The following is a 26,743-nucleotide window of genomic DNA, read 5'->3' as shown; positions in this document are numbered from 1 at the left end:
ACAATGATATAATGACGATATAAACCAAAGATTATGATAAAGAACTCGGCAATAAATTTACTGCGCGTGCTCGCAATATTAATGGACTTACGGCTCTAAACATTGTTTGATTGTTTAAATTATTTTAGGTTAGTTCCTAGTTGACCATAAGTGTATGCGATTCCATGGGCGCCGCACTATCGTACAACGTATCCGTGTCTTGCGTAGGTTCACCCTGCAGTTGACACTGATTGCTCAATGTTCCGGCGCCGCAATCGCAAAAGAATCTAGAAATAATTAACGCACACGATTACATTAAGCGATTATTCCACTTGCACCTAAATAATGCACGGAATCGAGCATGCAAACTCACCGATCATGTCTAATGAATTCCACATCGTGACCGGCGTGACAAGTTTTTATACAGTTGACACATATCGCGTTTCGATCCGTCGTGTTACACGTTTGACAACGATAGAAGTCGTGCATGGGGAAGGAAGTGTACGAAGAGATTTTGTATAAACATTGGCCGTTCCCAACTGCTTTCTCCACCGCGTCTTGGTTATTAAATATTTTATTGCCTAAAAACAAAAAGAAATGCATGCAATACTTTTTCGTTAAAAGCGCCGGCGATTAGTTATTGGAAGCGAGTGTTTACCTCTAGTCGTTGGTTGCACCCCACTCGCCAGACACAGACCGCCGAATCGATTATTGAATATTTGATTGAATTCCAGGGTAGCAGTGGCGTTGTTAGTTATTTCAACACCGGCCGCCAATCCGTCGAAAATCCGGTTCCTCCTCAGGATCGGTTGCGATTGTGTCGATATAAGCACACCCGCTTGCGCATTGCGAAATATGTCATTCTCCTCCAAAATACCTGTACCAAGAAGCGCAAAAATCATAATTCTGTCTATTTTTCAATGAAATATATTTATTCAATCTCATCCATTGTTATAAATATTATTTTCATATTATGATGCTTAATTTTCATTGTAATAATAACTTTTTATGATCAAAGAGTTTAGACAGTTACTACAAAAAATCATTAATTATTAAGTTGGAATAACTAAGTTTGAATTCTTGCAATGTATTTCAATATGCACTAAAATTTGTTTACTAAATTTTGTTTTGGCACAAATTTTAGTAAAAACAAATAGAATGTTTGATTAAATTTAAAAAATAAAACTATAAATTATTTAAAAGAACTTTTAATATATAATTATTCATCAGAAGATCATTGTCTAATAATACATAAGCCAAAATTTTACAATTAAAAAGAAAAAACGCTTTACCTTTGCCTCCATTAAATATACAAATTCCGCCGTCTCGTCCATCGAATATCTTGTTTCTTTTAAGAGTTGGATTGCTGTCTGTTTTAATCCAAACGCCAGCCATTGCATTGTCAAAAATCTCATTTTGTTCGAGTAAGCCTAAGCCACTATTATACACGAGAACTCCGCCGTTTTGTCCTCCCCATATCTTATTACCACGTATGACCGGATTACTGCCAGTCCTGCAGAAGAAGCATGCATTCAGCCATTTTCTTATCGCTAAATATCAAAGCATCTAAGCCTACAATTCTTTCGAGAGTGAAAATTACCTTATTTGTACTCCTGAATACAAGTGATTAAAAATATCATTGTCCTCCAATTTCCCATGGCCGTTGTCGTAAAAATATACGCCGACTTGTTTACCACTGTGAATTCGATTTCGCCTTAAAACCGGCGTCGAACCCGTTGTGATCCATACGCCTGCCAAAGTATTGGCATATACCTCGTTTTCCTCTATTAAGCCCTGGCCTTTTTCGTGCACATAAATACCGCCGTGCTGACCGTGATGTATTTTATTGTGCCGGACAATCGGATCCGAGTTTGTTCTAATTTGTATACCAGCTAGTGCGTTGCCATAAATGTTGTTGTGTTCAATCAAACCTCTACCCTCGCCGAAAATGTACACTCCACCTTGATGGCCATTGTATATTTCATTTCGACGTATAGTCGGGTTAGAGTTCGAAGTGATCCATACGCCAGCAAAATTGTTTGAATGAATCTTGTTATCGATGAATTGTCCCAGACCGTTCTCGTGCACATAAATGCCCCCAGTCTGGCCATGATGAATTTCACAGTGAACAACAGTAGGATTAGCACCAGCTTTTACCTCAAACCCTGCTATCCGATTGTTGTGAATATCGTTGGCTTCAAAGTAACCAAGCCCATTATCGAACGTGAATATTCCGACATCGCGACCATGATGAATGTGATTCCGTCGCATGATGGGATTCGCGTAATTCTTCACCCAAATGCCAGCGAGGGCATTCCGTGAGATCTCATTATCCTCATATGTGCCCTGGGCGTAGTCAGTTACATACAATCCAACATTCTCACAGTCTGATATGTCGCAGTTCTTCACTAATGGATTGGCACCTACGCCTGATACACAAACCGCTGCGCCAACTAGAAATTTTAATAAAATTGCCAATTTACACACAAACATTGTATATGCGTATACTGTATATTTCTACATAAGTTTATATTGTATATTGAATTAAGTATAGATATGAGACTTGAAGATAACTCATTTTATCCTTTAAAAGATTATGTCCGTTTCTACTAATGTAGATTAATTCTAATCTTGGTTTAATTTACCTTTTATCTTTTTCTAGTTCTAAGAATTAGAAAAGGACAAAGAGTAAATTAAACAGAGATTAAAGTTAATTTACATTGAAAGAGAATAAAATAAGAAATATAGATATTATTTATATTTTCTATATGGAGGTAATTTCAAAACTTAAGTTTTAAATTTTTATTGAAATATTTCAATCAATAGTATGTCCAATTTATAAAGGTGTACCTTTATAAATTGTGCACACTTACCAACGCTCGAGCTTCTGATGATACAATGATCGACAGTGGGACTGCAATTTTCGCCAACTTCCAAACAATAGTGTTTATGATGGGGTACCGTACTCGTGACGTCGGGTGTGAATTTCAATGTGAGATGTCCGGCATAAGCGCGTTTTGCACCTTCCACAAACATAACCGTTGATTCGCTTTCTCGTTCCAGAATAACGGATTCCGCGACATTTCCTGGCGCTGCACCAATCAATGCTACATCGCTATCGATCACAAGGAATTCGCCTCTATATGTTCCAGCGTGTAAAAAGACTAAATGCTGCGTCGATGTGTCTTCTCCGCTGGTTTGCGAAGTGCTGTTGCAACAACCTTGGCCGCTCGCAGTTGTAGCACCACTGTTTGCCGATGCACTGTTGCTCCTGTACTCATCAACGTAATCCAAAGCGCCTTGAACCGTGTTGAAGTACGGCAGATTACGGCCCTTAAACTTTAAGTCTTGAAAGCCAGGTCGCACATGCACGCCCCTGTATAGCTGCCTAAAACTTTCCTTCCATGGATTCTGATACTCAGTTTCGTCCGGTGAGACAAACTCAAATTTACATGGCCCTGGATTAAACAGTGGCAGGTCGTACTCGTAGACCTGTTGGTATAGAGATTTCCATAATTCCGTATCGTTCGCAATTACTTGGAATCGCTTGCAGACTTGCGATACGCGGCAAAGATCTTGTTCCATTAGATAATTAAATATTGTGAGTAGCACTTCATCGGGAAGTTCATATTGGAGGTAATGCGCTGCCGTGTTTGTATTTATACCTGTAAAAAATAGAAGTTAGTTAAATCGATTAGGATTTAACAGACTTCAAATTATAATATCTGAAGATATATATTAAGAAATGAGTGCATCGTTAAATGAGCTATTAAGATTTGTGTTGCGTATCATACTGGGTAATAAATATTTATATGTCTACTATTATGTATTAATCTTTAGAGGACGAAAGTCCTCTTTTATTTTTAAAATCTTACAAATATTCCTCAAATAAAATCCATTATAAATCATTATTTCATTGTATTTTTTGCTTTAAACTATAACCCTGTTTCTTTCTCATCCTGTAAAGATTAATCCTTCGTTTTCCAACAAAGCAGTTTCTAATTCTTCGCGAAAGTTAATAATCGCCTTGAGACGTACCATCTGTGGACAATGAACATGTTCGTCTTGGTCGCTTCCTCGCCGGTAAAGACGATGAACCAAAAGTAGCAGCAATGCCACCCGATGGCGGAAGAGCAGAACTCGTGCCAGGCGCTGGATCAGGATGCGGTGGACTTTTACGTCTCAGATCATATGGCGACGAGTGCGATTGAGGTGACGGTGAGGGAGCAGCAACTCCGGATACACTAGGGGACGAGCCTCGTGCACCACTTCCTCCGCCTCCACCGCCAACTACTACTGGAATGATCTGATTGGCCGTTGGACATGGTAGATCGCACGGCTCGGCTAAGAACACAAAACATAATTGTTAGAAGAAAAGGAAACAAAAAGAGAGATAGAAACGAACACCTTTTCCAAAAACCTCAAAGGAGATAAAATCTTTCAAAGTTTCCTGAAAAGAAAGAGACCGTTTTAAGTTTCTATTTTTGTCTGTTTTTGTCATATTTTTAGAATTTAAGCAGAATAGAAAGCATATCTCTCTCTCTCTCTCTCTCTCTCTCTCCATCATTCTCTCTGCGCGAACATAAATAAGCTTGTATAATATTGCACTCTTGTATATATCATAACAATTATCATATTATATATCATATATAATATAAACAAAAAGCATGTGTAACTGCATGTGTAAATATTTGCTATCTGCCATGTAATTTATAGTAAGCCAGGGACCATTAGAGAAATTTACATAGTGATACAAAGTGACCTTGTTTTACAAATGCTACGGCATAAATTGTCAAGTGTATAATGTCGCAAGCCCGCATGGAGAATCTGTTAATAAAAAATAACGTTGCGATTACATGTATTTCCATGTAATTGTTGACATTATGCAAATCCAATTGCACATCAATGTGCAATGATGAAATCACGAACAATGAAAATGGTCCACACGAGTTTGCTGGTTCAATTTTTTAACGTCAAACTATGACGTAAATAAGTATGATAATAACGATATAATTCTTACACCACACAGCAAAAAAACATTTTGTATTTGTATGGAAAATCCAAAGTCTACCCAAGTTAAAATTTTGTGTTGAATTATTAATATACTCGTATTCGAGTGTTAATATAATAATGTGATTATGTTATTAAAATAATTTGAGTAAAATTAATATTCAACATTTTTTAGTAATCTAATTTCATATTCAATATTCCAGAGTAATGCAACTTATGAGTGGATAAATGATGTGATTTTAAATGTAAATTTTAAGATAAATGAATAAAATACATCTTAATTTAACATATCATAAATGTTAATTTTACTGTAAAAATATTGTAGTATTTTACTGTAAAAATTTTGCTCACAAACATTTATCAATTTTATCTTTTTTCTTTTAATTTTTAAATATAATATTTGTGTTACTTTCTAATATATTCATCTCGTATTAAATTAACATAAACATTTGAGCGAGCATTTGAGCGGATCGTTTGGGACACGTGAAATGTGTTAAATTTAACACAAACTTTCAGCTATGCATGTGTCGAACATATCGCAAAATCGAAGAGCGGGCATAAAACAACTTGTGCAATAAACAACTATTGATACACCGCATGTTGTATCTTTCCCAATAACACGTAATCTACGATTACTACGAAATGCGTGAGCACACACGATAGGCTTTCGTCTATCAACCGATCTCCGTTATCGTAGAGACAGAGACTTATGCCAAGATACAAGCTGACAGAAGTTCATTGATGGTTAAGGCCCGGTACTACGACCTATCTCCATTCATTTTCGAATCGTTTTCGCGTACTCAACGGACATCGAATCGTCATCATGCATGGCTTCATTCGGTTCCGTCCCGTAAACAGCGCCTTGACGTTTCACTTTCTAGCTGGTTGCTGGCACACGCGGCGGATACACGCAGCACACGGGAGGGCGCTGCTCGTGTGGGATCCACCGAGGCACGCCGATTTCTGGGGGCCGGGGATACTCTCGATCACGTTTCCGGGTCACACCGAGTCCTCTCGCGAAAGTGGAGCACCGGTAATTCGTCACTCAAAACGCATCGATACCGCGTAACAGACATCGAGTCCTTTTCTCTCTCTCTCTCTCTCTCTATCTCGCTCTTTCTCTCTCCTTCTCCTTCACTCTTTTTTCTTCCCTGCAAAAAAACTCCTTTAAAAGTGTCTTGTCTTTCTCGAGCACCTGTTAAACCGCGCTGAGAAAAATGTCTGGTTGAAAATGGGCGAACCAAAGGAGTTTGATTATATAAATCAGAATTCCAGTTATTTAAAGAATTAGAATTTGAGTAGATTTAACCAGAAAATTCTGATTTACTTTAATTTGCAATGAGAATTCCGATTAATTCAATTAGACACTTGTCCCAGTGCGAGATTATATCGGATGACATCATTTTTATTTTTATCTGTGACTTTAGCAAATATAAATGTCCTAATATCTATACCAGCAATATCAAGCTATACGTCATTTAATTATATTTGAGTTTAAATAGAGCATCTTTTGGAGCTTAATTACACTGTAAAAAGTGTCTGGTTGCATTAACTGGAATTCTGGTTGAAAATGAACAAATCAAAACTTTCTGGTTGAATCTATTATAATTCTAGTTGAGATAATCAAAATCTTGAGTGATATAATTAGAATTTTCTGATTCGTTCGCTTTGAAAAAAAAATTTTTCTCAGTGTAGAGCATTTTTTAGAGTACAGAGGTCTATTTTTAGAATCTTACAGTTTTTCAAGTTTCATTATAATTCATTATTTCATTATATTTCTTGTTTCAAAAGACCATTTCAACGCCACTACAGTGACTTTCCCGTAAAAGCCAATTAATTTTCAATATATTGTTTTGTGTCTTTCTAACAATAAGAATCTCAAGTATCATCGTGCGTGCCAATAATCACGTTAAACGACAACCGAATCTCTCGGAATATTTGGATGTCACAGCTTCAATGGTCCCAAGAATATTCGCTCACTTGTCCTCCCATTTTGCCTTCGTCTGTTCTCCCGATTCTACTCTCCTCCTCTCTCCGTTTCATCCTCGACCGCTCTACCTCTCTCTCGGACTGGAAAATTCGGCACCGATCGACGTGCATCTCGCAAGCTGCGCCGTGTTCCAGCTGGATTCGGAAACGAGAGAGAGAGAGAGAGAGAGAGAGAAGGAAAAAGGAGAAAAAGAACGAAGGAGAAAAGAAAGAAGGGGAGGAAGAGAGAGAGAGAGAGAGAGAGAGAGGGCGACTACAGAGCCAACATTCCGGCGGATTGATCGCGAAGTGGAGATCGCGAATCGATACGATCGGCCTGTAGGACGTATGGTACCGTTTCTGCACGAGGCACACAAAAGCAAACGTTCTCCAACGGAGCGGGAGACTCCATTTCATCGCGATATTGCGCTACACTAAGGGTCGTATACTCTCGATCCACCGTGGGGTCGTTCAACCCTTATTATATTATAGTCTGGAGACACTCGGCCCTACGTATTGTTGCAATAGTGATCACCCACCGTTTCCCGTTGGCGAGCACGCGACGCTTCCTCTCGTCCTCGTTTCGAAATTGCACCTTTAAATTTGCGATTTGACGGTGTTTGCAATTTTACCAATTCGCCGATTCGCGCTCTCATTCAATGCCAAACCCGCTGAACAGTATCCGGCGGTTCGATTAGTCGTTCGTTCACCATTGTTTACCCGGACGGCAGCGCGCGACGGCGAGAGAGACGCTGCGTCCCGCAACTCATCGGCAGGAAAAAGAAGAGAAAAAAGAAAGTGTTGCAACCTTCTCTCGGTCCACGAACTGTATCGCGTTCCCGTGGACGCGCAGCCGCCAATCAGAAATTATTCACAAATACCGAAAAGCAATATGGCCGTTAGTAGCTGCCAATCGGAAATTGCTCGTAAATCCGAAAAGCGATTAACAGACAAGGAGGGAAGAGGGGGGAGGGAGCGCAAATTCCGGAGCACGAATGATCGGGATACGATTGACAGCTTTGCGGAGCTTGACGTTTTGACAGTTAAACACGCGACTGTCATCTGATGTTAACTACGTTGCTCCTTTGTCATTGCAACTGCGAGCGAGAGTACTCCGATTGACAGTTTTATCATTGCGCACATTCTACGCTACCTAACCTCAGCTGCAAGACGCATAGAGCGTATACTCGAAGCAGCTAACATGAAAATACATGCAGCAGCTCGTGAATATTTAGAGAACAGACTGTTCTCTATATATCGGACTACAGCACTAAATTTAGTCCCGAAAGCAATCTTTCTTTCCCTTTTCACTGGACACAGGTCTGAGGTCACCTCTTTTAGCACCTTTCCAAAGTCCGCTGTTCCAAGCGAGACTGTCAGGGGGACGGAAGGAAAGAAATCTGGGGAGAATCGTGGGAGGATAGAAGCGAGGCCGGAGAAAGAAACCGTGGAGAAATGGGCGGATATCGAAGCGAGGGCGAGCAGGAAACGCGGCGCGTGCCCCCGCGTGCATACGTAGTTCTCAGGGAACAAAGGCGTGGAGTCTCGGGGATCGTCACCGACGTCGCGGGCACCCCGGAGGATCTCGAGTGAACGTGAGTCCTGCACGAGAGAGCTTCGATGGCGATGGCGACGGCGAAGGCGACGGTGACGGCACGGAAAAGCCGTCTTTGTCTCGTCATCTCGCTCTCGCTCGCTCCCTCGATCCGTCCCTCTTCGTTCACTCCAGCTCACTCGTTCTCGTTCGTTTACTCGCTCTTTCTTCGTTGCGCTCGCTCGCTCGCTCGTTCGCTCGCTCGCTCCCTCACTCGGCTTACCCGTTCTCGGCAAGGGGATCCTGTTTCCGTTTTTTCGACGCGACCTCCGCACGTAGCTGCGCGACGACGAAAACGACGCGCTCGGCATCTTCGTGTCGTCGGCGGCCCTCGGCGGTCGTCCTCGTGTCCGTCCTCGTTGCCGTCGTTGTCCTCCTCTTCCTCTTCCTCCTGCTCCTCCTCCTCCTCCTCCTCCTCCTCCTCCTCCTGCTGCTGCTGCTGCTCCTGTTCCGCTTCTGTCTATCGCGATTCGTCGCACTTGCCGACTACTACGAGGATACGTCGCGAAGATGAAATCCGGCGGTACCCTTCCCCCGTCCCCGATAGTAGGGCAGCCGCCGCGGTACCGTGTTCGGCGGACGCTGCCCACGGCAGAAAAGCTGCCAAAAGCTTAGGATGCACTACACAATAGCGACATTACCACCGTGCACGGCGGCCATCTTCTTGGTCTCTGCTCGCCGACTGGCCCAGAGGGCAGCCGCCAATCGGACAAGTTTCTGTCCCGCGAGTGCGAGTGCGTGCCAGTACTGCCCGTGCCGTCGTTCACCCACCCCTCATTCAACTCACACCACACCGTCGAGTCTCGACTTTTACCGTCTCCAACCCTCTACCGCTGCGCCTCTATCTCTCTTCTCTTTCCTTCTCTCTCTCGTCCCCGCGATCCTCCGCTAACGCCACGGGGCTTATTACCGAGCCCCCCTTCCGCAGTGGAGCGCGACACAGGCGACCGACATCGGTTATGGAGTTATGGAGGCCGCGGAACCAAGTATCGATAATTCGCCAAACTGCGCCACGGCGATCCTCGCGTGCCTCGCGCTCTCGATCGTCTACGTGGCGAGTCTCTATGTCTGGAGTTCGCCGCACAACAGGTACGTTGCGGTAACGCGTCCGGCGTCGACGGCGACGGCGGCGTCGTGATCACCGCACACTCTCGAGTCTCGATGTCACCCCCGCGCTTCTTCCTCTCCTTCAAAAACGTCCAGTCCATCCAGCGAGACTCCTCGCGTGGAGGAGGCTCGCGCCTCCGTCTTGTCCGAGCACACTTGTCTGTTCGGTAAATCGCTCGCGAACGCGAACCGTCCCGCACCGACCGGATGGATGCTGTGACTGACGCACGCAGTTGTCCGCACGTGGTGGCGCTCCCTGTAGCTCCCTGTCGCGGCGCCGCTCCTGGAATTTCTGGCGATTTCTGCCAATTTCTGGACAAACGGCAGCCAGCGCCGCACGGCGAGACCCCGTGAAACGGAATTCCGGGGACGTCACGTGATGAAGGAGACATCGAGTGCGCCACTAGATCGTATATGATTAACGGCGTCCCTTTGGCGCGATATTCGAATTCGAATGTGACGTGTAATTAGTACTTTACCAAAGTAAAAGCGCTTTATAATTTTGTAGAAAAATTACTCGAATTTATGACGTCTTTCCACGATGTTTGTTGTAACAATTAAGTTAATTTACTTCTTTTTTTTATCTTAATTTTTAAAGTAATTCTAGTTAATCTTTGTTAAAGAAGCTATTTGCGTAATTAAACATAATTTCGATAACTATAATAATTTTAAAGGAACTAGCAAGTAATTAACAATCTTATCAATTTCCAGTAATATGTACATCAGAGTAGTCAAAATGCTTTGTAATTTTTTGTGACGTTTGTCGCAACATGTGATGATAAATGCACAAGCAAATATAATTTCAGATTATATAATAATTATGAAGCAACTGGCAAGATTAATAATCCTATTAATTTCCGCAATATAACATATAATTTATATATTTATTTAGAAAAATATTTGATATCATATTTTCACGTTAAACTTTACACTCTATGGCTTATGTTTCAGAGAGCATCCATCGACCATAAAGAAACGATTTTTAAGCGTATTTATCATGACTCTTGTTTCGCCGGTGTCCTTGTACTTTGGACTAAATGATAAGATACTTCAAAAGGTACTTTCCATTTACACGCGATTTAGACCATTCTCTACAGATAATTATTTTTATTGTACCTAACAGACAACCATCTGGGAAATGTTGGGCCTTCGATGGACGGGTCTGATACAGGCGACTGTGATATCGTTGTTTCTAACGATGACCCTGTTCCTAGGTCCCTTGAGTTTACAGGGATTCAATGGGCTATGGCGATTGTACACCGGTTGGTATCCGAACTCGACTTGAGAGTCTAATGTGCGTCTATTAATGTAGATTAACTTTATTTTCGATTCCAACTTACTCTTCCTTTTCTGGTTCTAAAAATTAAAAAAAGTTAAAGTTGGAACTGAAATTAAAGTTAATCTATATTTGTGGAAATTGGCATTAACGTATAACAGTTAATAGCTGTACATTTATCATAGAGCCCATGTATTGGCTGGCGAGTGTACAAACTCTAACTTGGTGGAGAAATCAGGTGGTCGCTCCGTTATCCGAGGAATGGACCTTTAGGGCTTGCATGTTGCCGTTACTCCTGCAATGTTTCACCCCGACTACTGCCATATTCGTATGCCCTCTATTCTTTGGGGTGGCTCACTTCCATCATGTAGTGGAGAGAGTAAAGATGGGAATGAGCATCAAGCACGCATTGTTTATATCTTGTAAGTTTTGAGGCGAATACTTGGAATCTATGGATGCTTTTTATTTGGTAACACAAGTCAACACAAATATCATTCTATCTTTGTTACTCATTGAACGCTAAAAAAGAATGATGCTTGTGTCATCAAATGGAAAGCATCTTACAATATCTAATAAATTGAAATAAATTACATTGAATTTAGGTTTTCAATCTACGTACACGACGTTATTTGGAGCGTATGCGGCCTTTCTTTTTGCGAGAACAGGTGGGATCATTTTATCTTTTTTTTTATTCTACAATTATTAGCGAAAGAAGTTTTTTGATTTCATGTATTTTTCTTAGGACATTTTATTGCACCATTTGCTGCGCATTCATTCTGCAATCACATGGGATTTCCTGATCTTTCTGAGATAGCGGCATACAAGGATCCACTGAAAAGAGCTGGATTGATGTGTCTGTTTGTAATCGGTTTGGTTGCCTGGTGTTACTTCTTGATACCGATGACTCATCCATCATTGTTTAATAATAATTTATTTTGGACTAAACATTTTATATGAAACACGTCCGATCTCTAACAAATATTAGGATCTAACAAATACTAGGGTTAAATGTTTTTATGCAGAATTTATTCACGCAATTATTCCACCGATCTTCCGGTTTACACACACATTGTTGTGGAATATTTTATATTTATGTTTAACAAAGAGTACAATATCTGTCGAAAAATAATGCAGAAATTAACATTACTCTCGACTAATTTTAATATATTCGATAACTATAATAATATATTCAATAACTATAATATTCATATAGCTATAATTTAACTAATCGTGCAGTTCAGCATTGTTATAAAGTATATCACCGTAGTGCCTAAGAGTTAAACTTTTATAGTGGTGATTACGAATGTTACAACTGTTAGATGAACTTGTTCGCAAAACCAAAATGCGAAGAATCCAGCTCTAATTATTATTTACGAATTGCTGCACATACTTATATGTCGCAACATTATATTATTTTATAACCATAATTCGTTAAATGTTATCGATTTTCAGACACAGAGAAAGATTTTTATAAACAAAAATTATAATATAAATTATTATAGAGTTAATGTAATTTTAACTGAGAAAATTTCTAAAATGATCTTTCTAACCGTCTACTTTTATAACAGTCTCTATGTGTAGTGTATATAAAATGTCCATATATACATGGCAGTGATAAATATTCAAACAATAAGCAGTATACATCTCCATACACATACCAATGGTTTCTTTAAATCACAGAAGTAACGCGGTTGCGCAATAATATTACTATAAGTTTTATATATGTATATGTACACTGATACACATGTATACATTATATATGCAGTGAAGCTAAGTATTTATGTATATAATGAGAGTACAATTCGATCTTTGAATACTTACGTAATCTTTTAATTGCATACATAATGTATACTATTCTTTAACCAAGAAATAAGTGGTAAAATCAACTTCTTAAATAATATTCAGGATATAAAATGTTGATACAACGTTGAAATAATATTAAGTGTTTTACACTCGAAGCAAGATCGCTATATAGAAATTGATATACATATAATAATGATATAATGATGATCAACACCATAGGTTGATTATTAAATAGTTTACAATGTAAAGTTAAGGTAAAGTTAAAGGTTTACAATGTAAATCTATCAGAATTCGAAACTATTTGGTAATCTTGTTTCGAGAAATTAAAATGATGTGACAAATAATATGATTCCGTGCATGATTCTACGCATCTCATATTTGATTCATTTTATAACATTGATACAGAATTAACTTATAACTGAATATACATATATACATAATATATAAACAAAATGTTTAACTTATATTATCTATCAGTTCTTGATTTTGTTAAATATCTCTTCTTTCCCTTATTTTATTAAACGAGCCAACATATAAAAGTTTACATAGAACAATATCAATATCATAAAATCGATCTCTCTTAATAGCCATTTTGCAATAAAACAATATAACAATAAGTAGCAAAAAAAACATATAATTATGAATTTCTAGACATTTATAGAATTTTTTAAACAGTAAATTTTAGAAAAATTTTGTTATGATGTCAACAACAATATTCTTGCGTATAATATTCAAAAGCGATAGTGATGTTATCAAGTTTTCTTAAAAATAATTTAATAAAACAGTACATATATTTACGCACAAGAGCAAATTCTCTATTAAAATAATGATTTCAACAATAATGGCTATAGAGTTTATAAATGCAATCATATCTTTCGTTACGTTATTTTTAAATTGTACTATTTAAGTAGACAGATAGCAAATTTCGGTCTCATTACACATTGAAAATGCAAAGATGGCGATTTAGGAACTATGGCTACAGACTTTTTGATGGTTTATAATAAATAAATAATTAAATAAATGCAGATTTTGTTTGTGTACTTTTGCACACGACATACCTTGAATCAGGCACATCCTTACGTTTGACTTGGTCCAGGCGTTGGTTCTGGATTTTGCGATTGATTGAGAAACATTACATTACTTGACTTAATTCTAGGTCCAGCTGCGAGCAATGAAGGAGACGGACTAATGCAAGGTGTTGAGCAATGGCTGTTGCTCAGATCACATTGATCCAACAACTTCCAAAGTTCTTCTGGTGTAGGTCCACCGGAGGTATCTATTGTAAAAAAGACACGGAGATAATAAAAATCTGACAATACATTTTAATTCAATCGACGAAATTAATTACAAAAAGTCTTGTAGAAAATTAATATAAAATTAATATTTATCATATAAAGAAATAATCGCAATAATTTATATAGAGACCATTTTTTTCCTCTCTAAAATACAACCTGAATAATAAAACAAAATTATTAGAGAATAAATAAAGGAAAAATATAGAATAAACAGAATAAATAACTAAATATAGATAACATGGAATAAATATAGTTTGTTTGCTTTCTATAGAACGTTTCTTAAATATGCGATTTATGTTAATTTTCTACTTCCTACACTATTTCATATATGTGAGTCATGCTTGCTGAATCCGTTACGTCACAACGGGAGAGAGTAATGTACCTCGAGTGGCATTGAAAGACGGATCCAATGCCGTTGTGAGATCCCACATTTGAATGGTGCCGTTAGAATGACCAGTAAATATGAAACGTCTGGGCCTTGAGCCCATGCGACTAGAACCTTCACACTCGTGCACATAGAATGAGCTTATGATGCTACCGTCCACCGACTGTATTACGCAAACTCTTTTCCCATTCGACGCTAATCGTACGAACAATTGATCAGTTTCGGGTACAACTTTTTGTACGAATACTTGCTCATCATCTTGTTCGCCGAATGGTCCTATAATATTTTATTCGTGTATTAAATAAACCAAAAAGATAAAATTCGTATTTTAAAAGATATTTAATAAAAATAAAAACGCGTTAAAATATACATATACACATATATAAAAAGTATTATTTAAAAATAATTTTTAATTATTAGAAAAAATGGTGAGATAATTTAAGAGCTGTGATATTACAACATACCGAAATCGTTGCCGGCATTATAGCTAACGCATGAGTCAATTGCTTCCAAAGAAACAATTTTGAAGCTTGCCTCTGGCGTCGATCCCGGTTGAGTCGAAATCATTCCGCGGAATCTGGTCACTGCCCAACTTCTGACGTGATTATATTCCGAGCAAACCGACACTAAGTATTTTTCCGAGAGTGTTACCTGTAATATAATTTTTGCACATAACTTAATATTGTAATTTAATGTTACAATATTAATATACAATTCTATTGATACTGAACGTACTTTGGTTACGCTGCTTTGATGCACTGTAAAAGTTTGGAATAGTTGCGGACCGTGGCCAACTGTTTCGGGATGCTGAACGATAACTCTGACACTTCCGGATTTCGTGCCATAGGCGATTTCTATCCAATTTCCGCAGAGACCTAAGTTAGGGAGTTGATATACTTTTAGAAAAATGTGCTACATATTGCATTAATCACCTGATACACTTTAAGAATTAGATTGAATACATCTCTGATCATACATATATAATTTTAACACTATTATAAACCAATTAAGATTTTCACTTCAATCTTGTACTTATCCAATTTAATATTGTATGAAATTTACAGATAAGAAAAAATTTTAATAGTGTATCAGAAGATTAATTACTGATATAATAACTACAATAATGAAACATTTAAAAAATGTAGACGTAACGTGAAGTAATCTTTAAATAACATACATGTTCAAATGAGTACTATTAATAAAAAATAATGTTTATGATGTTTCGAAGCTTACAATGCCTCATGCTGCACATTGCAACAATAAGCAGAAGCCAGTTATAACAAATAATGTATATATATATATAAAATTAAAATTATAATATCTTATAATTAAGCAATAACATGATTACGTAGGCAGTAATTAATGTTATTTAAATTTAATTTTTGCGTAGATTTAGTTTTAAAAAAGTAAAAATTACCTATAAATTTGTCACTACCAACGAAAAAAAGTATACAAGCAAAGATACATGTTTTCTATTACCTCCCTTTCCCCTCTCAGATGCTGGCATGGAACATATTACTATGAATAGAAAGAGCAAGCAAGCAGCTAAATCAGATTAACTGAATCCACTGCGTAAAGTATGCGAAAAAATAAAAGAACATCGCGTTAGTACAACTGGACGCATAAGGATAGCAGGGTTATGTGTAAGTTGTGCAATCTAATATCATTTCATAAGTCACATGTAAATTCGTACTCTCGCACATACAAAAAGACATGGGTTCGCATTCATTCTATTAATTATAAAATAAATAGTTTTGTGACAGAGACGTTTCTATATTTAAATATTTCTTTTTATATTTTAATACGTAAAAAATATGACTATGCGCCAGTGCATCGATATAAAACTTAACGCTATCTGGAGAGGAAGAGGGTATTTGCTGTTTAATCGCACGAATCATGTTTGATGCAATCAACACAAAGATGAAGGCGGATGACGCTTCGTTTTGTACGAGTTGATCGTGAGAAAGCAGAAAGTCTGCTTACATCGACCCATACTTGCCTTGTGCTATTTATCCAGTTGTACGAGAAATGATGAAGCAAAGAATGTAATAATAAACTCTCATTAATATCTTTAAGGACCAACACATCAAACCTTATAATATTCCTATAATATCTTAATAAATAAAATAGACGCTGGTTAGTAGACGCTGGTAATAAAAAACATTTATATTTACATCTATATATATATATATATATATATATATATGTTATTAATAATTTGTTATTGTTTAATGTTATTCTATATGTATGCACAGCAACTGAAAAAATGATGCTTGCAAAATGAAGCTGCTGAAATGGTGACGTTTGTTATTACATTCTGCATTAAGCAGCTTTAATAAACAATCTTAGTAAAATACGTCACTCGTTTGAATCGGTTTTTAACAAATAGTCCTAGTTGTCTCTAAAGGAAAAAGTTTTTACTTTGGAATTCTAGATTTTTATTATTTAATGACATTAAGATAAGAATAATCATAAAGAAAGACTTACTAGTTTTCGGCGTTAAATACACAGATATCGCAGTTATAGGATCGTAACTCGGATCTCGATATAACTCGGTCACGAGTAGGTCGTTATCCTTCATTCGCAAAGGAAACTTTTGCATATCTGCAATTCATATAGTAATCACAATATATATGATTACAAAATAAATAAAGGGCAAAGTAAGAGTCAAAATGTGAATAATGTCGAGTTCTACGTTAAGACTCACCCGAGCTATTATTATAAGCAATATGCGCGTATTTTCGATAATTAATTTGTACAGCGATTTTTGTGTTAAGTTAATGTCTTAATCCGGTAGTCGAAACTTGTAACGTTTTATATTTGAATTTAAACTGAGTTTTTTATTATTTTTTTCAATTTTACTTTTCTGTAATTTATTCCTTTTAATTGTGTGACAATTTAAAAAATGTATTTGACTCTTATTTTGCCCTTTATTTATTGTTATTTATTTTGTATATGAAGAATCTTTCTATTAAATATATGATTACAGAAATATAATTCTTTAAAAATTAGCTTGTGATCTAAAAAAATGATCTAAATCCATTAAATATTTTTTTAATGATTTAATTACTTTTAATATTTAAGATTTTAGAGAATATAATTTTTATTCTTCTAATATTATATTTTACTATTCTAATATAATATTTTACTTCTAATATATAAATTGACAATTTGTATTAAGAATTTTATTTAGAAATATAATATCTTTTTTGCTTACCAATATAATAAATAGAACCATTATTGCAACCTAACAGAAGAAAAGATCCAGCCGTGTCAAATGACAGGATGGGCACTACATCTTGTATCTGCCAATGATGAGTCATCGCGTGCCACACACCGATTTTTCCAGTCGGCGATAACGCAACTAATTGGCTGCCAATGAAGAATAAGTATTCCACACGCACATTTAAATTAAATGTGCCCACATTGATTTTGATCCCTTCTTCGGACACACCCCAAAGTCTTACTTGACTGCCATAGGAAATCGCAACCATCTTGCCATCTGCGCCACTTCCCATCTTTGCATTTATCGCCACGCGCTCTATTATGCATTCGATATGCGGACTGGTGAACACGTGTTGCCATCCAGACGAGTCCTTCAGCCGATAGCATGTGATAAAATGCGCGTAAGCGATCACTATCCAGTTGTGATGCGCTTTTATGATTTGTACTCTCAGAGGGTCTACCCATGATGAAACTGCAATCAAGTAATTTTATAAATAAAAAACAAAAAATCATTTTACAAACAATGATTTATTGATACTTACCTTGCTGTGATCCAAATATTAAACCAATATCATTTTTATATAATTTATTCAAATCAGCCGAATTGTTCCTAGCATGTCTCAGATCTAGAGATGGTGTGCGAGAATGCGGAAGACCGCGTTGTGGCAATCGGTAATCTAAAGAAGAATTTCTCATATGGGTCCCCAATGCACCTTTATGATTTTGTGGCCCTATGGCAAAATAATTATTTGTCAGTTTTCTTTTTAATGAGTTATTCAATGCTAATTAAATACTTTAGATGTACATCTGTTAACCCTTTAGAGCTGATGCCAGATTTGTAAAATTCATTTAATTTATGTTGATTAAAAGATATTAATTAATTCAAGGAATCACGAAGATATCACCAAAAAATATTACATTTCTAAGTAAAATTCTTGGTGTAATTTTGACATAATTTCTACAAAAAAAATAAATACTAAGTTTATTTATAATACATTTAATAATTAAAAAAGTCACAATTGAGCAGTTGTTAATTCTTGTGACTTAATATTTATGTTGTAATTTAAAAAAAAACAATATATATATACATACATATATTTTTTAATCATTAAACATTGTTTTCTACATTTGAATCCCATTGCTCTTTTTACTTTCTGATTTTAAACAATAATTCAAATTTGTAAATGTAACATAAAGAATATATTAGAGTAAGTCCAATAAATTCATTGTCGAGCTCTGAAGTGTTAATACTGTAAAATCTATAAATATACCGTTATTAGCACTTTGATTAGTAGAGTTAGTGGTTGTCACAGATTGCGAGGTAGATGGTCCATCGACTCTAGAGTTTGAAGCTGAACTAACTCTAATATGAACTGATACATCACTGACATTTGATGTTACTGCAACAGGTTCTTGAAGCGGTATACCTTTAAATAAACAGAATCGTTACATTACATTCTCATTTTACAGTTTTACTTTCTCACTTTACATTTATTACAATATGTAATAAATAATGATTAACACACTTGGAGGTGGTAAGTAACCATAAAACAGTACATCGCCACAAGATGACTGAGTTAAGTCTTCACAGAGTATCAATCGTTTAACTAAAGGAGTGATGCCATAATACTCTGCTTCATGCCTTAAAGTTCGAATATCTATAATTTTTAGATCAATGTCCTTGGTACGAAGATAATTCAATATAATAGAGAATAGCTTTGGGTCTCTATCTATAAAAAGTGCGCCAGTCTCATCTTTGTGACTGTCAATTCTGTTACTTAACAATGCTGTGAAGAAAGAATCCGGGATCCACGTCAGAGTTTGACGAGATGTGGAGAATCTGAAAAGAGAAACAATTTGATGCTGTCAAGATATGTAAAAGAGATCAATGAAAAAAATCTAATGTAAGATCCAAAAAGCAATAAAATATCAAAAGACAAAAAATGTAAAAAATGTAAAATAATCTAAAAGATATAATCAATCTCTTAACATGCAGGTGCAAGAGTTACATTTTACTTAACGGGATTGAGTAAAAACAGATAATAGAAAAACTGATGACTGGCGAACAGTTCTACCTAGTGCCGCCAACGTTCAGATGAACGATATCGCTCACGCCTAGATAAGGCGTAGCCATTCTCAAGGGCTATCGCGTATTTTTACAATGATAATTCATATCCTCGTGAGATCGTCGGGAATGTCACAATTATCACGAACGAAAACAACCCTCTTGATAGTCTTGATTGGTTTTGATAGGTTATGCATGCGTCAGCCTGATTCCACTGCGCATGCACGACTCTGCCCAGTGATTCTCAACCAAGTGTGAAGTGTGAAGTCGGAGCACAATTTATCGATCGTCTACTTACGAAATCGAGAAATCAAAATTTGAATTTAAATTCAAATCAAAATGTATAAGAAGAATATATCTTTTACATACAAAACAAACGTATAATACAACCGAACGGAGACTTTTTGCACAAAAATAAATAAAAATTACAGGATAAACTTCTTCCGAGGCTTTGTTGTATAAAGCAATTTCTCTCTTAAGCTCGGTTCCACCAATATAAGATTAACTTTCATCTCAGTTCAACTACTATTACTCTTTATCTTATTTAATTTTAAAAATTAGAAAAAATAAACAGTAAGTTAAACCGAGATTAAAGTTAATCTTAAAATAAATAAAATTTAACTGTATTTGTCACATTTTTAAAATTTTGCCATTCATAAAGTGAACGTAAACATTACACAAGTTTGTATACAGTGTCTTTCCACAATCTTCATTGAAGACTAATATTGAACACAATTTCTCCACAAATTCTCGGAAACAAAACTTCAAACAAAACAAAAGTTTATTCTAAGCTTATTTTTGTAAAAGACATTATTTCCCATACGGTTGTATTATTAATTTATCCCTACCCCGTATAAATCGAACTACTTTAAAAAATTACAAAAATATATTAAACAATATATAAATGAATAGCTAAAAAGTAAAGATAAAATTATAATAAAACATAAATAATGCGTAAACAAGGATATAATTGAAAAGGTATCTTCGTTATTTCTGGCATTATTATGCAAATAGACGCATCTATAAATTTATATAGTCTATACATTTATGCAATAATATCGTCATATTGAATAGATGCATATTTATTACTCGGTAGAAACTTCGATCGTATAAATAGCCAATAAATCCATATGTATTTATGCATAATTATCAAAGTTATGCACAAAAGAAATATATATTTTATTTTCAAAAATCTATTATATCCAATATATTCTTTACATACCTTACTGGTTAGCAAAAGTATTCTTATGTAATTTTCCTTCTCCTGCACTATTCCATTTATTTTTAACGCAAAGTACGAAACGTTCAATGACGCGGATAGCCTTCTTTCTAGCGCAAAATTTCCCTGTAATAAAATCGAAAATCACTTACGAAGATAGAACTACTTGCTCTCAACTATTACCTTCTTACTTCCTACACGCTTACCATGATTACATAGAATATTCGTAACTACATGTTACTCCTCCAAGTCACTGGCGTAGAATCTAAAATAATCTTAACCACACACAGATCAACGTTAAAGTTGTCACACGAATGATATTAATCAATTATAAAAATACATGAAAATGATGGAGAAATACAACATCCGATTTTTTATAATAAATAACAAATTATCGCACAAAGATTCGCGTAATTTCACGTTAAGAGATGACAATGCATTTTTCTTTTCCCATCGAAAGAGAAACAGGTCGACATCTATGCACGCGAGAAGTTTGCCCCGCCCGTTAGTGAAGAGTTTCGAACTTCGGGCATTATGCCACCTACGAGAACGATATCCGGTCGTTATCTCATTCGTCGTCATTCGTGCGATCGAATCACGAGAATAGAGGGGAAGAAAAGATTGGTACTTTCGAGATTGGCACATAGACCTCTCGCCGGTGAGCGAACGGTGACGGACTTCCGGCTTTTCCACAGTCGCAAAAAGTCACGAGTCGCGATCGCATCGTCGAGTCGCATTGATAACGGCTGAAGAAGAGAAGATATGGAACGTCAAGTGTACGCTGATAAAGAATACGACGAGTTAATCAAGCCTGTCATGATAGCTGCCAAATTCGTCTCCTTTTGGCCTTTGGAGAGAGACCATTCAACTAGCGCGGAGGTGTTCAAGACTTGTCATGTGATTTGGTTCTTTTTCGTAGTATGCAGAATTAATATTTTGCTTAATTCTTCACTGGCAATATGAATTTTAACTCTTCCATTAGCAATAGGGATCTTCGAGAAACAGAGTAAATTTAATTTTTTTTTACCAATGAATTTTTACCATTTTAGAAGTTGGATTGTATTTTATTTATTTTTTACAAACTATTTAAATTTTTCTATCAAAATTTGCAATTAAAGACTCCAGTTGCCGAAGGAAGTTTAATTAGACGCAACAAAATTTTAAGATAAAGAAAAGAAATTTACTTTTATTAATTAGTATTAAATATTTTAACCTTCACAAGTAAAGAAACTAACTCTACACTAATTATATATATATATATATATACTGAAAAAAATGATCTTATACAATGATATTATATCAACAATATTATTTTAATAAAAAACATTTTATTTTAATATTTATTAAATTTTGTTAATTTATATATGATAACACTATCAACTGACAAATACGTCATGCTTTTACTTTAAAAATTTTATTTTATTAATATTGTTATAGTAGATCAAGATCATTTTTAATTAAAATAATGCTGTTTTAATATCATTTTTTGTGTTTTAATATAATTTTTTCCAGTGTATGAAAAATTCAGTGAAATATGAATTAGTTTTATATAATATAACTTATAATATAATAAACAAAAAGGACTTCAATGAATCATTTTTAAGCTATCTATGGTGTATTAAAAGTGCTTTATGAGCACAAATGTTATACTTTTGATACATTTTTGATCCTTTCTTTCGTAAACTTTTTTCAATTAATAAATAGACTATCATTGAATTCTCTCATATAATTAATATAAACACTTTGGATCTATTTTTTGAATAATTCAACGCCATTTGCAACATACAGCTCATCTCAATGTGTATCAGCGTGACGGCCGATATAGTTAACAATTTTAACGATTTGGACGAACTGACAGCATGCGCTTTAATGGACTCCGCACTTTATCTCGCCACGTTACGTCTCATTATCTACACGACCTCTCAAAAAGATATGTTATATGTGGTCGAGATTATGAGAAAGGATTGGACTTGTTCATCTTATGAAGATAGAGTCGTTCTGAAGGAGAAATGCCTTTTTGCGTTTCGACTCGCAAAATGCTTTATAATTATGGTAATTGTAACCGTAACTACCTTCTCATGCATACCAATTTTAGAGGTACGTACACACACATTTAGTATTTCTATTGTAACATACACAGATTGTCTCAAAAAACACACAAAGATTATAAGAAAATAGAAAGTCTACTTTTGAATTTAAAAGTAATTTTTCTTGAGATTCAATTCGCGCAACTGAAAAAATTTCTGTTCATATATCTTTTATTTCCAATGATGAAAATTTAATATGATATTTTCGTGGTTCTTACTCTTCGTAAAGTTACAAATTTTCAATTTTATGATAATAAAAGATCTATTTTGAATTAGATATGAAGTGGCATTAGAATATCTTTTGATATAAAACTTAAAATCTCCCCGAGAGTTCCAGCTTATTGCTTCAAAACTTCGTACTTCTCTCTCTATAACTTTTTAATTGACTCCGTTATTAAATTGTACCTGTGGATCAATTAACTGCGGAAGTTTCTTTAAATCTAACTGCCTATTTTCTTAATAAAACGATGTTTCACGATAAATTTTAACTGCAAGACATTTATAAAACAAACGTTCTCAAACGGGAAAAACTACTTTTGCAGATGTCCATTTCATGTTTTGTGAAACGACGGTGATAGATTGACATATACAACACGTGCGACAGGGCAACGCAAATTGCACGATGATTAACGCTGACATTTGTAGCTTTTCGAAATTCCATTTTTTTCTCTTTTTGTAAGGTACCGTTCTCCCAAAATTGTTTATTATCGCTTCGCAAATGCGTCGGTAGTGCCTTTACACGGGAAATTGTTTTCCGATGGTCGTTTCGCTTTACGAGCCTTTCGAAAACACCTGCACACGCACGCGTACGTTACATAGATGTTAATCCCTTCGCCGTATTTATTTTCCCAATACACAGGTAATTAAATTGTTAATAAATTATTAACAATTATAGAAAATTAATTTGAGCCGGGGAGGGGGGGAATACGAGACAACACAATAATAATCAATACTGAATAATATTATTTAAAAAGCAAGGTCATCACAAACTTCGCAATCAACTATAATTTTGTTATCAATTATCTTGTTTTTTATTCTCGATTGAAACATAATCCTTACACAAACAATAAGAAGATAATTAATTAACTATAAAGAGCAATTAACTTATTCCTAAATATTATTTGCTTGACTAGGTATATGTTTTTGGAAAAGAGAAGATATTTCCCTTCCGTGGGTATTTCTTCGTCAATCAATCGGTCACACCCGTCTACGAATGTATCTATGTTTTTAATGTAATGGGTGGCTTCTTTGCGGGTGGCACGATAATCGGTGCGACCAGTTTCAATTTTGTCGCGATAACGCATGGATCAGCGAAATTCGCGGTGCTGCGAAAGAGGCTGGAAACAATGAATAGTAATGATCCCAATGCTGACAGAGCAATGGCAAACTGCATTAAAGATCATCAAAATGCTATTACGTGAGTATTTATATTACTTATATAAAAGATCGATTTGATATTAAAATGTGAGAAGAAACAATTTCTGAAATAATTCTTTTCTTTTTAATAAAATGTAAAAATTACTTAAACAGTAGTAATTGATCATAAACCTATACTATAAAAAGTACCTTTACATAAATATATTAGTGTAAAATTTGTCTGCAATACACAAATAATGATTTTGCTGAAATATCTAAAAATTTAGATATAGATCTGAAAATAATTACGTAGGAATTTTAAGCATTGAGCAATTAATGCAGCAAAAAGTTTTGACATTTTTATATAATTATTTCGATGATCCAACAAAATTATTTTCAGATTTCTCGAGCTAAATTTTTAGATACTTCAGAAAGACTATCTTTTCGGTATATTTCAGGATTATCACAAATTCTTTATCCTAAACTTCCATATTTTTTCTCTAATTTCCAGATAAAATTTTATGATTTTCCCTGATGTTTTCAATAATATTTTTAATTTTTTTGTATTTTGATCTTTTTTTTTAGAAAGCATTAAATATTTTGTTGAAAGAACAATTTAACATAGCAATGCAAATTATCATTAATGTTGCCAACACTACTTGCATATTCCTAAATTGCGTAGATGTGATGTACGCATATTAAACTTCTCTAAAGTTAAGAATTTAAATTTTTTTCTACAATAGTTTGCTTAATTTTTCCCTGATTTCCCTGGTCGTTTTTAATTTTCCTGACATTTCCCTGATTTCCAGTTGTGTCATGACAATAAATGACTTATAAATTTACTATATTTAGACGTAAATATAGTAATGCAATTCTTGTGCCATCGTTCTTCGCTTTCTTTGTGCTTCAGTTTCGCGGATGCGCTCGAAAGAATCATAAACATCTTAGCGTTAGGACAGTTCGTTATCAGCACCGGTTTGGTTTGCTTCGCGGGATTTCAAATTACTTCGGTGCGTTCACTTGCTAAAAACGCGTTATAACTAAAAATATCATATTGCAAAATGTTACTCTAGATGCTGAAAAACAAGGCACGCTTGATGAAATACTCAATGTTTTTGAACTCCGCCATCCTGGAGCTTTTCATGTTCAGTTTCAGCGGACACGCGTTAATAGACGAGGCGAGTATTCTATATCTAATTACACGTTATTTGATCAAATCAAAACTGTAAGCTCGATAAGCAAATAAATATTTAAATTAATTTTCTATTTATAATTAATCGATTTATCTGGATTGTAAATTAGTTATTATATACAATGTCTGCTATTTTTTTGTTAAGTAAAACGTCAGCATAAAATTTAGATTCAATTAGCATCATGGCGCAAAATTGTAATCCTTTTCCGCAAAATTTATGCATCTTATTATCAGATCACATTATAATTACGTCATTATATACGTAAATTTTTGTTCGACGTAGATTATTAGATAACGTATCAGATTACAAGCGTATCGCAATTGCACAAATTTTAACGAGTGATGGAAGACTGAATGCACGATAATCGTATCGACTGATTACCGACGCATGTATCTTCATTAGTACATAGTTCGTTGAGCTCACAATCGCCTGTAATTAATTTACGGCCAACGCTTGTAACGAACCAGAGCGATGCCGTGAGCAAGTCGGCTTACTGTAGCTACTGGATCGGCGGCACTTTCGGTCGCAGTCTGCAGATCGTGATGATGCGGTCGAAAGTTCCTTCCAGGATCACCGCCGCGAAGTTCTACAGCATGTCTCTCGAAAGTTTCTCTCAAGTGAGTAGATTATTGTGTCAAACAATAACTAAATTTAATTTTAGGCAATATATACTCCAAGACTTAATTACATTATAATTATCTTATGTATGTTAACCCTTATGTGGCCAACCAAAAAATCTTGTACCGGGGCCAACCGAGGTACCCGGGTACCTCTATACAAATTTATGGCTAAAAACGTGCTGTAGCCTTAGTTATCTTTATCTATTTGATGGATATTGATTTATTTACCTGGTTGGCCTGGGGAGGTACTTTTTTTGAAACTCGAAATTTTTTGTGAAAATAAATAAAAAAAAAACTTTCTAATGCATAATTTTATAGGAAATCGGTCAAATAATGGGGATCCGAGACGATTTTAGCCAATATTTTTAAGAAAAAAAGTTATTCAACAAAATGTGCGACCATAGGTACCCGGGTACCTGGTTGGCCACAGTAGGGTTAAAATATTTGTTGATTGTTAACGAACGATCTTCTTTGTATCAAAATTTGACAAAAAAACAATATTAAATGTATATATATATATTGGGTGGATCCATATATTCGTTCGCTTTTTGTTAGTAGTGC

At 35.5% G+C, this 26,743-nt stretch overlaps 4 protein-coding genes across 7 annotated transcripts in view; 2 read left to right on the top strand and 2 right to left on the bottom strand.

Annotated features, from left to right (window-relative positions):
• LOC108753354 (F-box only protein 11) lies at positions 1–9,268 on the bottom strand. The gene is made up of 9 exons (XM_018494875.1): positions 9,193–9,268; positions 8,775–9,040; positions 4,018–4,323; positions 2,853–3,644; positions 1,580–2,432; positions 1,272–1,492; positions 638–856; positions 353–560; positions 1–266 (listed from the first exon to the last, which is right to left on the bottom strand). Exons 2-9 carry the CDS (start codon positions 8,860–8,862, stop codon positions 137–139), a joined length of 2,817 nt encoding a protein of 938 aa, XP_018350377.1. The 5' UTR covers positions 8,863–9,040; positions 9,193–9,268; the 3' UTR covers positions 1–136.
• Positions 9,176–13,947, top strand: LOC108753358 (CAAX prenyl protease 2). 2 transcript variants are annotated; one of them, XM_018494880.1, is made up of 7 exons: positions 9,431–9,640; positions 10,610–10,715; positions 10,782–10,920; positions 11,120–11,356; positions 11,537–11,599; positions 11,677–11,791; positions 13,894–13,947. In XM_018494880.1, the coding sequence occupies exons 1-7, from the start codon at positions 9,519–9,521 to the stop codon at positions 13,910–13,912; spliced, it is 801 nt and encodes a 266-aa protein (XP_018350382.1). In that variant the 5' UTR covers positions 9,431–9,518; the 3' UTR covers positions 13,913–13,947. The 2 variants fall into 2 exon arrangements, with proteins under 2 accessions (XP_018350383.1, XP_018350382.1); XM_018494881.1 differs by lacking the exon at positions 13,894–13,947 and having other exon boundaries at positions 9,176–9,640; positions 11,677–12,441.
• Positions 13,471–20,970, bottom strand: LOC108753355 (BTB/POZ domain-containing protein KCTD3). Of its 3 annotated transcripts, XM_018494876.1 has the most exons (12): positions 20,930–20,970; positions 19,718–19,997; positions 19,169–19,482; positions 18,914–19,069; positions 18,185–18,373; positions 17,635–18,114; positions 16,905–17,021; positions 16,417–16,422; positions 15,153–15,292; positions 14,882–15,068; positions 14,415–14,693; positions 13,471–14,013 (listed from the first exon to the last, which is right to left on the bottom strand). In XM_018494876.1, the coding sequence occupies exons 2-12, from the start codon at positions 19,774–19,776 to the stop codon at positions 13,814–13,816; spliced, it is 2,127 nt and encodes a 708-aa protein (XP_018350378.1). In that variant the 5' UTR covers positions 19,777–19,997; positions 20,930–20,970; the 3' UTR covers positions 13,471–13,813. The 3 variants fall into 3 exon arrangements, with proteins under 3 accessions (XP_018350378.1, XP_018350379.1, XP_018350380.1); XM_018494877.1 differs by lacking the exon at positions 16,417–16,422; XM_018494878.1 differs by lacking the exons at positions 19,718–19,997; positions 20,930–20,970 and adding an exon at positions 19,652–19,673.
• Positions 20,971–21,368: 398 nt separating this feature from the next.
• The window catches only part of LOC108753356 (odorant receptor 13a-like), a 7,892-nt gene continuing 2,517 nt past the window's right edge, over positions 21,369–26,743 (top strand). The window contains 6 exon segments of the mRNA XM_018494879.1: positions 21,369–21,844; positions 22,715–23,023; positions 24,147–24,430; positions 25,280–25,379; positions 25,443–25,551; positions 25,965–26,179. Of these exon segments, the coding sequence (XP_018350381.1) occupies positions 21,689–21,844; positions 22,715–23,023; positions 24,147–24,430; positions 25,280–25,379; positions 25,443–25,551; positions 25,965–26,179 (1,173 nt within the window). The 5' untranslated portion in view covers positions 21,369–21,688.

This window comes from Trachymyrmex septentrionalis, unplaced genomic scaffold (assembly GCF_001594115.1).
Source record: "Trachymyrmex septentrionalis isolate Tsep2-gDNA-1 unplaced genomic scaffold, Tsep1.0 scaffold69, whole genome shotgun sequence".
In the NCBI taxonomy this organism is placed as follows: domain Eukaryota; kingdom Metazoa; phylum Arthropoda; class Insecta; order Hymenoptera; family Formicidae; genus Trachymyrmex; species Trachymyrmex septentrionalis.
Note: the sequence above shows the minus strand (reverse complement) of the source record. Positions and strands in the feature narration are given on the sequence as shown.

Bases quoted from the DNA above. Each gene is read 5' to 3' on its own strand.
- LOC108753354 (XM_018494875.1), bottom strand. From the start codon at position 8,862: ATGCCGAGCGCGTCGTTTTCGTCGTCGCGCAGCTACGTGCGGAGGTCG. The intron at 4,324-8,774 runs GTAAGCCGAGTG...TTGTGTTCTTAG, and splicing joins GATCCCCTTGCCGAGAACGG to CCGAGCCGTGCGATCTACCA. The intron at 1,493-1,579 runs GTAATTTTCACT...CTTCTTCTGCAG, and splicing joins TATTCAGGAGTACAAATAAG to GACTGGCAGTAATCCGGTCA.
- LOC108753358 (XM_018494881.1), top strand. From the start codon at position 9,519: ATGGAGGCCGCGGAACCAAGTATCGATAATTCGCCAAACTGCGCCACG. The intron at 9,641-10,609 runs GTACGTTGCGGT...CTTATGTTTCAG, and splicing joins TGGAGTTCGCCGCACAACAG to AGAGCATCCATCGACCATAA. The intron at 10,716-10,781 runs GTACTTTCCATT...TGTACCTAACAG, and splicing joins ATGATAAGATACTTCAAAAG to ACAACCATCTGGGAAATGTT.
- LOC108753355 (XM_018494876.1), bottom strand. From the start codon at position 19,776: ATGGCTACGCCTTATCTAGGCGTGAGCGATATCGTTCATCTGAACGTT. The intron at 19,483-19,717 runs GTAGAACTGTTC...TTCTCTTTTCAG, and splicing joins CTGAACGTTGGCGGCACTAG to ATTCTCCACATCTCGTCAAA. The intron at 14,014-14,414 runs GTACATTACTCT...TTTTTACAATAG, and splicing joins GTCTTTCAATGCCACTCGAG to ATACCTCCGGTGGACCTACA.